This window comes from Thalassophryne amazonica, chromosome 15 (genome assembly GCF_902500255.1).
Source record: "Thalassophryne amazonica chromosome 15, fThaAma1.1, whole genome shotgun sequence".
In the NCBI taxonomy this organism is placed as follows: Eukaryota; Metazoa; Chordata; class Actinopteri; order Batrachoidiformes; family Batrachoididae; genus Thalassophryne; species Thalassophryne amazonica.
In genome coordinates this window covers 2384869-2396881 of record NC_047117.1, presented here as the reverse complement: position 1 = coordinate 2396881, position 12013 = coordinate 2384869, and the positions used below count along the sequence as shown (strand labels likewise).

At 46.6% G+C, this 12013-nt stretch overlaps 1 protein-coding gene across 1 annotated transcript in view; it reads left to right on the top strand.

The window, feature by feature from the left end:
- The window catches only part of kcnh1b (potassium voltage-gated channel, subfamily H (eag-related), member 1b), a 64287-nt gene that overhangs the window by 4967 nt on the left and 47307 nt on the right, over window positions 1–12013 (top strand). The window contains exons 4-6 of the mRNA XM_034189260.1: window positions 9506–9634; window positions 10240–10358; window positions 11481–11873. Coding sequence (XP_034045151.1) covers window positions 9506–9634; window positions 10240–10358; window positions 11481–11873 — 641 coding nt within the window. The remainder of the gene's footprint in view (window positions 1–9505; window positions 9635–10239; window positions 10359–11480; window positions 11874–12013) is intronic.

Sequence of the window (12013 nt, the reverse complement as noted above, 5' to 3'; positions counted from 1 at the left end):
TCAATATGTTGAAACATTCCTTCATCAATATGTCAGACTGTTCCTTAGCAGTGGCGGGCACAGTTCCGCTAATCCGCTAACCATCAAAGCTAATGTTTTCAGACTACCTTTTCAGATAACTTTGAAACCATCATTGGACCAGTTATCTTCCGATAAATTTTGGTCTGATAAATTTTAGATCGCTAACATGTTTTTGTAGTTGAAGTGAATAAATCTTAATTAGTTAAAAACATTTGTTAAGTCTGATATCAAAGACTTTAGCACTTACCTGTTAAATGTTTTGTAGTAGCTAAACAACCCTGTTCTCTGTAAACAGGAGAGAGATGGATTCAGGAGAAACTGCGCTATCCTCTGCAGTCAGAGAAGAGCTGGTCACAAGATAATTGCTCTTGACACCGTACTAACTCACCGGCAATATCACCCAAGTCATCCAGAGGCATATAGTTTTAACTTATGGTTAAAATTTTAACCAAACTAATTTCGGACATGTTATTTAAATTAACGTCACTTCTGAAGTGAAAACATCAGCTATATGTTTTAGCCTTAAAGTACTGCACTAATTTTGAAGGTTTTAGTGTGGACATGCTGTGTCCAGGTGCATTATGGGTAATGTCAGTACTTTCACGACAGGAGAAATGCATTTGGGACGCTCTGATCAGGCTCCACACGGACAACAACATTAAACTCTTTGTATATTGGTTCTGCTGGAGTTTTCTTCCTGTTAAAAGGGAGTTTTTCCTTCCCACTGTCGCCAAGTGCTTGCTCACAGGGGGTCGTTTTGACCGTTGGGGTTTTTCTGTAATTATTGTATGGCTTTTGCCTTACAATATAAAGCGCCTTGGGGCAACTGTTTGTTGTGATTTGGCGCTATATAAATAAAATTGATTTGATTTGATTTGATATTGTGCCTAAAACTCTCGTGAGAATATATTCTCTGGGTTTATAGACATTGCTATTGTGTTTGTTTTAGGTAAAAATGCCAGAAGAAGCTCAGGTTGCTTCTCCACACAGATTAAACGTAGCACACGGATAATTTGGAATACTTGTTTTGGCAAGTTTTCACAGTCTCTACTGCCATCTACTGGCCAGTAGTGTTCATGGCATTATTCACCCTAAGTATTGAGATATCCTATAATCCTTTGCACGACTGAGAGTTGTTGCAGCCTCTTGCAGCAGCTAAAGAACTAAAAATGTACATTTTGGTTGTATAATGTTCATTTACAATTGTCGTCTTGGATTCTGTTGTTTAAACAGCAGCAACTTTCTGGCGCGTGAAAAAAAAAACCTGGTACGCAAAGGATTATGGGTAAGGGTCTGAGTGCCTGGGCACCAGTAGATGGCAGTGTTCTATGCATTTTGACCCTGGTTATATCAGACGGTTGAAAAATCACAACTTTTGGCTTTTGGAAATGGCTTTTTTTAACATATGAATAAAATGGCATATTTTACAAAAGCACATTTATAGTTAAATACAACACACACGCCACGTCACATTAATGTGTTGGTTTTTACATAGAATGAATGCGTCAACCCATCAGTGTTAATGGAGGCTCATTTACCCATAATCCCTTTGGCATCTGTCTTTGTTACAAAACTTCAGAATTAGTGCATTATTTAAAATGAAAAGATATGTGTTATATTTTATCTTACAAATGACAGAATTGATATTAATGGAGTTATTTTTTAAATTTTTTTAAAATCAAAACCATAAGTCAAAACTGCTTTATTTTCCAAGACCTCTACCACATGGTGGCACGGCTGTATCCAGCAGTGGGCAGGGCGCACAAAGACAGAAATTGTTGTAAGTGTACCGGAGACAATACTGAAAGTTATCGGTTAGCTGTAGCTTCCGATAAGATGTTTACACCCTCCTCTGTCAAGATGTTGACATGTTCCTCAGTCAATACACTGAAATGTTCCTCGGTCAATACATTAAAATGTTCCTCAGTCAAGATGTTTCAATATTCCTTAGTCAAGACATTGACTCACTCTTCTGTCAATACGTCGAAATGTTCCTCAGTCAATACGTCAGAACATTCCTCAATCAAGAAGTCAGAATGTTCCTCAGTCAATACATCTAAATGTTCCTCAGTGAAGATGTTGCAACATTCCACAGTCAAGACGTCAAAACGTTCCTTGGTCAAGGCATTGAAACGTTCCTCAGTCAAGATGTTGCAACGTTCCTCAGTCAAGACGTTGACACCTTCCTCTGTCAATATGTCGGAACGTTCCTCAGTCAAGACGTCGTAACGTTCCTCAGTCAAGACGTTGCAAGGTTTCTCAGTCAAGACGTTGCAAGGTTTCTCAGTCAAGACGTCGGAACGTTCCTCTGTCAATACATTTACACCCTCCTCTGTCAAGACGTTGAGGTGTTCCTCAGTCAATACTTTGAAATGATCCTCAGTTGATACATCAAAATGTGCCTCAGTCAAGACGATGACACCCTCCTCTGTCAAGACATTGACATGTTCCTCAGTCATCTATCCATCCATCCATTTTCTTCCGCTTTATCCGGAGTCGGGTCGCGGGGGCAGCAGCTCAAGCAAAGCTGCCCAGACCTCCCGATCCACACACACCTCCCCCAGCTCCTCCGGGGGAACCCCAAGGTGTTCCCAAGCCAGCTGAGAGATGTAGTCCCTCCAGTGTGTCCTGGGTCTTCCCCGGAGCCTCCTCCCAGTGGGATGTGCCCGGAACCCCTCTCCAGCGAGGCGTCCAGGGGGCATCCGGAAAAGATGCCCGAGCCACCTCAACTGACTCCTTTCGACGTGGAGGAGCAGCGGCTTGACTCCGAGCTCCTCCCGAGTGACCAAGCTCCTCACCCTATCTCTAAGGGAGCGCCCAGCCACCCTGCAGAGGAAACTCATCTCGGCCGCTTGCACTCGCGGTCTCGTTCTTTCGGTCATGAGCCAAATCTCATGACCATAGGTGAGGATCGGAACGTAGATCGATCAGTAAATCGAGAGCTTTGCCCCCCTACTCAGCTCTCTCTTCACCACGACGGTCCGATTCAGCGACCGCATCACTGCAGATGCTGCACCGATCCGTCTATCGATCTCACGCTTCATCCGTCCCTCACTCGTGAACAAGACCCCGAGATACTTAAACTCCTCCACTTGAGGCAAGGACACTCCACCGACCTGAAGAGGGCAAAGCACCTTTTTCCGGTCAAGAACCATGGCCTCGGATTTGGAGGTGCTGATTTTCATCCCAGACGCTTCACACTCGGCTGCAAACCGCCCAGTGCACGCTGAAGGTCCTGATTTGATGAAGCCAACAGAACCACATCGTCCGCAAACAGCAGAGACGAGATTCTGTGGTTCCCAAACCAGACCCCCTCTACACCCTGGCTGCGCCTAGAAATTCTGTCCATAAAAATAATGAACAGTACCGGTGACAAAGGGCAGCCCTGGCGGAGGACAACGTGCACTGGAAACAGGTTTGACTTACTACCGGCAATGCGAACCAAGCTCCTGCTGCGGTCGTACAGGGACCGGATAGCCCTTAACAAAGGACCCCGGACCCCGTACTCCCGGAGCACTCCCCACAGGGTGCCCAGAGGGACACGGTCGAACGCCTTCTCCAGATCCACAAAACACATGTGGACTGGTTGGGCAAACTCCCATGAACACTGGAGCACCCGATGGAGCATGTAGAGCTGGTCCAGTGTGCCGCGACCAGGCCGAAAACCACACTGCTCCTCCTGAATCCGAGGTTCGACCATCGGTTGAATTCTCCTCTCCAATACTCTGGAATAGACCTTACCGGGGAGGCTGAGGAGTGTGATCCCCCTATAGTTGGAACACACCCTTCGGTCCCCCTTCTTAAACAGAGGGACCACCACCCCGGTCTGCCAATCCAGAGGCACTGTCCCCGATCGCCACGCGATGTTGCAGAGGAGTGTCAGCCAAGACAGCCCCACAACATCCAGAGACTTAAGGTACTCAGGACGGATTTCATCCACCCCAGGAGCCTTGCCACCGAGGAGCTTTCTAACCACCTCGGTGACTTCGGCCTGAGTAATGGATGAGTCCGCCTCTGAGTCCCCAGTCTCTGCTTCCTCTTCGGAAGATGTGACGATGGGATTGAGGAGATCCTCGAGGTACTCCTTCCACCGCCCGACAACATCCCCAGTCAGGGTCAACAGCTCACTACCCGCACCGTAAACAGTGCTGGTGGAGAGCTGCTTCCGCCTCCCGAGACGTCGGACGGTTTGCCAGAATCTCTTCAAGGCCGACCGACAGTCCTCCTCCATAGCCTCCCCGAACTCCTCCCAGACCCGAGTTTTTGCCTCTGCAACCGCACGGGCTGCGGCACACTTGGTCTGCCGGTACCTGTCAGCTGCCTCTAGGGTCCCATCTACCAACAAAGATAAGTAGGACTTCTTCTTCAGCTTGACGGCATCCCTTACTTCCACCGTCCACCACTGGGTTTGGGGATTGCCGCCGCGACAGGCACCAGAGACCTTGCGACCACAGCTACGAGCAGCCGCATCGACAATGGAGGTGGAGAACATGGTCCACTCGGACTCCATGTCTCCAACCTCCCCCGGGATCTGGGAGAAGCTCTTCCGGAGGTGGGAGTTGAAGACCTCACTGACAGAGGGTTCCGTCAGTCGTTCCCAGCAGACCCTCACGATACGTTTGGGGCTGCCAGGTCTGACTGGCTTCCTACCCTCCCAGCGGATCCAACTCACCACCAGGTGGTGATCAGTCGACAGCTCTGCCCCTCTCTTCACTCGAGTGTCCGAGACACGTGGCCGAAGGTCAGATGATACAACTACAAAGTCGATCATCGACCTCCGGCTCATCAACCCCCTTGTGCTCGAACATGGTGTTCATGATGGACAATCTGTGACTAGCACAGAAGTCCAACAACTGAACACCACTCGGGTTCAGATCGAGGAGGCCGTGCTTCCCGATCACCCCCCTCCAGGTCTCACTGTCGCCGCCCACGTGGGCGTTGAAATCACCCAGGAGAACAATGGAGTCCCCAGTCGGAGCGCTATCTAGTACCCCTCCCAGGGACTCCAGGAAGGTCGGGTACTCTGCACTGCTGCTCGGCCCGTAGGCCAAGACAACGGTGAGAGACCTGTCCCTGACCCGAAGGCGTAGGGACGCGACCCTCTCGTTCACCGGAGTGAACTCCAACACTTGGCGACTGAGCTGGGGAGCAATAAGCAATGTGACCCCAGCTCTCCGCCTCTCCCCGTGGGCGACGCCAGAAAAATGAAGCGTCCAGCCCCTCTCCAGGAGTTGGGTACCAGAGCCCAAGCTGTGCGTGGTGAGCCCAACTATCTCTAGTCGGTATTTCTCAAACTCCCGCACAAGCTCAGGCTCCTTCCCCCCTAGCGAGGTGACATTCCACATCCCAACAGCCAGGGGCTGTGAGCATGGACCGGGCCGCCGGGCCACCCTGCCCTCGACCGCCACCCAATCCTCTCTGCACCCGACCCCCATGGCCCCCTCTGCAGGTGGTGAACCCACAGGAGGGCGGGCCCACGTCACTCTTTCAGGCTGAGCCCAGCCGGGCCCCATGGGCTAAGGCCTGACCACCAGGCGCTCGCGCGCAAGCCCCAACCCCAGGCCTGGCTCCAGGGTGGGACCCCGGCTCCGCCATACCGGGCGACGTCTCAGTCCTTGATCTTTTACTGGTCATGGAGGTTCTGAACTGTCCTTAGTCTGTTCCTCAGTCAATACGCCAAAATGTTCCTCAGTCAACACATTGACACGCTCCTCTGTCAAGATGTCAGAACGTTGCACAGTCAATACATCAGAACCTTCCTCAGTCAAGACGTCGAAATGTTCCTCAGTCAATACGTCAGAACCTTTCTCAGTCAAGATGTCGAAACGTTCTTCAGTCAATACGTCAGAATGTTCCTCAGTCAAGCTATTGAAACGTTCCTCAGTCAATACGTTGAAATGTTCCTCAGACAAGATGTTGCAACGTTCCTTAGTCAAAACATTGAAACCTTCCTCAGTTAAGACATTGAAACATTCTTTAGTCAATACGTCAGAACGTTCCTCAGTCAAGACATTGACACGCTCCGTTCCTTAGTCAAGACCTTGAAAAGTTCCTCAGTCAATATGTCGAAATGTTCCTCAGTCAAGATGTTGAAACGCTCCTTGGTCAATACGTTAGAATGTTCCTTAGTCAATACGTCAGAACGTTCTTCAGTCAAGATGATGGCACACTCGTCTGTCAAGACGTCAGAACGTTCCTCAGTCAATACATCTAAATGTTCCTCAGTGAAGATGTTGCAACATTCCACAGTCAAGACGTCGAAACGTTCCTTAGTCAAGGCATTGAAACGTTCCTCAGTCAAGACGTTGCAACGTTCCTCAGTCAAGACGTTACAACATTCCTCAGTCAAGACGTTGACACCTTCCTCTGTCAATGTGTCGGAACGTTTCTCAGTCAATACATCAAAACGTTCCTCAGTCAAGACGTTGCAACGTTCCTCAGTCAAGACGTTGCAAAGTTTCTCAGTCAAGACGTCAAAACATTCCTCAGTCAAGACGTCAAAACGTTCCTCAGTCAAGACGTTGCAAGGTTTCTCAGTCAAGGCGTCGGAACGTTCCTCTGTCAATACATTTACACCCTCCTCTGTCAAGATGTTGAGGTGTTCCTCAGTCAATACTTTGAAATGATCCTCAGTTGATACATCAAAATGTGCCTCAGTCAAGATGATGACACCCTCCTCTGTCAAGACATTGACATGTTCCTCAGTCAAGATGTTGACTCGCTCCTCTGTCAAGATGTTGACATGTTCCTCAGTCAATGTGTCAGAACGTTCCTCAGTCAAGACGTTGACATGTTGCTCTGTCAAGACGTTGACATGTTCCTCAGTCAACACGTCAGAACGTTCCTCAGTCAATACGTCAGAACATTCCTCTCAGTCAATACACTGGAATGTTCCTCTGTCAAGATGTTGACATGTTCCTCAGTCAATGCGTCAGAAGGTTCCTCAGTCAAGACGTTGACATGTTCCTCTGTCAAGACGTTGACATGTTCCTCTGTCAAGACGTTGACATGTTCCTCTGTCAATACGTCAGAACATTCCTCAGTCAATACACTGGAATGTTCTTCAGTCAAGACGTTGACATGTTCCTCAGTCAATACGTCAGAACATTCCTCAGTCAATACACTGGAATGTTCCTCAGTCAAGATGTCAGATGCCTCAGTCAGATGCTGAAACGTGTTCCCCTGTGAACTTCTAAATGTTGCCCAGTCGGTAGGCCATTTTGTTGATATATCAATAATATTGAGATATTATTGTCCACTTGTTTTTAAAGTGATAACTGTGTTCATTTTGATGTATTTGCAGAAACAAATCACAGAGTTGAGAAGCAGCATGCGCACATTGTGAATGCAGCCTGTTAAAAAGGCCTTGTGTGGGTCTGTGAAGCTTTTCCACGTTGATTTAATCACAAGCCGAATTGATAAATCATCGGTATGCCCTGTTAATGAATCAATGAAAACTCTGATCGAATCCGATAACAATCAGCCCAATAAAGGCTCTTTGATTAGCCATTTAAAATTGGTTCACGTGTGCTTCCTCTGCCGTCGTCTGTGAGCAGCCTGTGATTTCTGCTGCAGGGATCCACATGCCGTGCGGTGTGGTTTTAAAAAATACACAGACACACTGCTTCACTCTAAATATGTAGTAAGTCTCTTGTAGGTCATCAATAGTGTGCGTCTGTGTTGCTGTTTGATGGCGTGGACCCGCTGAACCAATTAAAAATCTCGTTCTCTGTTCTGCAGCGCACTCGCAGACTGCAGGCGTCAGGTTCTCCTCACTCACTCAACTTCAGTCCCAAATGTTGCCACACTGGAGTTGTAGAGTTTGGCTTTGAAACTAAGTCCTCGGACTCCTCAGAACTTTCTGCAGTCGACTCAACCGGCTGTTTACTGCTGCACGCCGTTCACTCACAGCCCATAGCTCCGCCTCCTGCAGACGGCAGGCTGAGGGGGACAAAAGAAGCAACATGACTCACTGGACCGTTGGCGACAATAAATGTGCACTTAAAGGGAGATATATTGACGCCAGCAAAATGATTTATGTATCGAATGATAAGCTGATATATAAATAATAATATCAGAATAATAATTTTATTTATAAAGCACTTTCAATCAAAGTGCTGTACAGGCAGTAAAAACAAAACACAGACAGTAAAATACAAGACAACAATTAGTTAAAATTATAAAAAAAAAAAAAAAAACCTCAAGAACAATAACAAAGCATAAATAAGTGGGTCTTTACCTGTGCTTTAAAAACGTCCAGTTGAATGTCCACAGGAAGATTGTTCCACAGCTTTGGTGCCCAAAAAGAAAAAGCTTGTTCTCCCACAGTCTTTTTCATGACCTACGGAACAACCAAAAGACCAGTTCCCTGAGAATGGAGGTTGCGGGAAGGTGTATAAGTGTTCACAAGATCCTTAAGGTAAGAAGGTGCAAGTCCATTTACAATTTTATAAGTTAATAAAAGCACCTTAAAATCAGTGCGAAACTGACAAGGAAGCCAGTGGAGCGAGGTCCACACCAGGGTAACGTGCTCATATTTCCCAGCTCCTGTCAGGATATGAGCAGCAGCATTTTAAACCATCTGCAAGGCACAAAAGCTTTTCTTCGGGAGCCCTGACAGAAGCACATCGCAGTCGTCCAGGCAAGATGTCACAAAAACATGAATGAGGACTTCTGCAGCCCTGTCACACAGGATTGATCTAATCTTGGCAACCCTTCTATGATGAAAGAAGGACACCTTTGACACCTCCTTGATGTGTTTCTCAAACATAAGAGTCTGGTCAAATATAACCCCAAGAGTTTTCATTTTTTCACTGCAATGAACCACACAATCATCCAGAGAAAGAGGAACATTTTCAAATAGATGATGTAAATTCTGAGGTGCAGTGATCATCAGTTCAGTCTTTGCAGAGTGAAGCAGGAAAAAATATCTTAGAGAACCAGCTTCTGACAGCTGAAAGACAGAGCTCAAGTTGATTGTTGAGACAGGCCTACCGGACATCAGACATCGGAAAATGTTACTCTGTCAGGCAGCTTAATGTACGGGATCAGAGTTCATAGTTGAGGATAATTTGTTTCATATTCAGTGTTTCCTGTTGCTTGAATACCATAATAGTTGTGATATGTGTTGTATCGTGAACTTCATGTATGATTACACACAGATGAAGTGGTTGTCCTGTCTGGAAAAGAACCGCCTTTGGTACTTTGTGGGTCTCCTGAAAACATCATGTGTGACCTACATGGTCCTAAAGTCTTTCAGGCCCACCCTCATGTCATGGACGATCTAGTCTGGGTGATTTTAGGATGTCTAAATAGACTTGGAATTGGGCAGTTCCAGTACCCTGAACAGTTTCAGTACCCAGAAGAGTACTGGCAAAACAGTGACACATTCTGAAAACCCTTATGGACTCTTTGAAGCTTCTCGGATTTCTTCTGTGGTCTACTGTCAAGAACATTAAACTGACTTCCTGTCTTTGTGCCGCAGGTCTGCCGGTGTGGTTTTTTGTAAAGATTGCACCGATCCGGAATGAACAGGATAAAGTTGTCCTGTTTCTGTGCACCTTCAGTGACATCACTGCCTTCAAGCAACCGATTGAGGACGAGTCTTCCAAAGGTGGGCAGTAAGCAACAATGCAATGCAAACGGGGCGGAGCCTTCTCACCAGCACACTGATTTACAATGGGGGGAATTAGGGAAAAACAGGATCAGCAGTCCAGATGCACAATTGACTACCGATGTGATTCAAGAAGTAAAATGGTGTTTTACAAAACCAGATCATCTGCACCAGGGTTCATCACTTAGATCTGAGCAGACTAGCAGAGATTATTCCCACAACATTCCACAAAGTTCTGCCACTGTGATTTCAGGGAATATTTGATTCCATGTTTTAAGAATATGTAAATGACATCATAGAACGTTAACTTGTTGCTCTTTGAAGAACTTTCCTGGAACCTTTTATGCTTTCAATGTTATGATGTTATTTCTGTTCAGTGATGGTGTTTGGAGATCTGGATTCTTACTGCCAAATTCAACAAAATGTCAGGTTCAGCTGATGGATAAAATTCCATTATAAAAAACAGAACTGATTTAAAAAAAATTGAAAAACACAAAAAAAACACACAAACATTCATATCGAGCACAGAACATGTTTGTGGACTGAAACAGGTGGATTCAGTTCTTTTGGTCGATGTTCTCGTCCTACCTGTATCTTGTTGCCAGGTTGGGGTAAATTTGCCCGTCTGACCCGAGCGCTAACCAGCAGTCGAGGAGTTCTCCAGCAGCTCGCGCCAGCGGTGCATAAAGGCGAGAACGTCCACAAGCACTCACGCCTGGCAGAGGTAAGACCCGCTTCCCACCAAATCCATGTCTGTCAGAGATCTCAGCAGCTTCTTAACATGGCTGGAACGGACCTGAGCAGAGGCTTCTCATTAATTTCTAAAAGCTGCAGTGTTTCAGACGTGGAAAATGATTCCCAGTGACAGAGCAGAAAAACATTTTCACCTTCAGAAGAAGAGTCGTCACTCAGCATGGAGTCAGTAACCAAACAACAAGTGAGTGTTTAAGGTGCTTTAGGTCCTGGTTTTACTCAACAGGGACTCTGTGATGGACTTCCTGCTGCCTCCAGAGTCCTCTAATGACATGAACACTGCACATCAGCCTGGAGCACTTGGTGGCGCTGTGGTACAGAGCTCTTTTGTAACTGAGTTCTTTGCGTCCGTCACTCAGGAACGTGGTTTTAAACTTACGTTTTTTTTTCTTTTCTTCTGTACTTTCTGAAACCATGGCCCTTCAGTCATGGATGTTGCTGATTGAAGTGTGTTTGTTTCTCTTCAGCAAATGACCTCTGTGCACATCAGAAACCTGCAGAAGAAGAAGTGACAGCTAAAACTGGCTGTGACTAATCTCAACATTTATCCACCCAGATAACGACAGGTGGAACTAACATATTCAGCTGTTGCCGTGGTAACGGACTGATGCTGCACTAGCATTCCTACTTTGTTGTGACGCCTCACAGCTCAACGTCATTTAAAGTTAGACTGCTTCAGAGTCCAGACACCAGAAAAAAAAACTTTCCTGAGTTGTTTTTAGATGATGTGGTTTTTATTTGATTTACTGTCAGACTTTTGCATGAACTCGGCCACGTGGGAGCGTGCAGCCGTTAGAAGTGACGCTGTGTTTGTGCAGGTTGTCCCTGCAAGTGATCAAATCCCGTGATATCATGCAGGGGTTCAAACCAGACTGCGCTGCTCTGTTAGAGTCATTTTGTCATATTTATAAATGTGCAGCAGTTTTAAATAGATTTTTATTCAACGTCCAGTAAATATTGTGCTGTTTTTATGAGGTTGTTATTGATTAAAGGCATTATTTTTTGTCCATGATAATCAAGGTTTTCTTCTTCTGCAGAAACAGCAGTGATCAGAAAGAATTCGTGTCTGAGTCTAAGCTGTTCGCTGTCTCAGGTTCTGCAGCTGGGATCCGACATTCTGCCCCAGTACAAGCAGGAAACGCCAAAAACGCCGCCGCACATCATTCTGCACTACTGCCTTTTCAAGACCACATGGGACTGGGTCATCCTCATCCTGACCTTCTACACCGCCATCATGGTGCCCTACAATGTCTCCTTTAAGACCAAGCAGAACAACGTGACCTGGCTGGTGGTGGACAGTATCGTGGACGTCATCTTCCTGGTCGACATTGTGCTCAACTTCCACACCACCTTCGTGGGCCCGGCCGGTGAGGTCATCTCCGACCCCAAACTCATCCGCATGAACTACGTCAAGACGTGGTTCGTTATAGACCTGTTGTCCTGTCTGCCTTATGATGTCATCAACGCCTTCGAGAATGTCGACGAGGTCAGTGGCGAATCGTACATCAAAGTCGGCGACTTTTCTAATCGCAACTTTTAGTTTCGTGATCTATTTTTGGAAACAAACAAGCTTCACTGATGATTCACATTACAATGAAACTCTGTGTGTGTGTGGGGTGGGGGGGG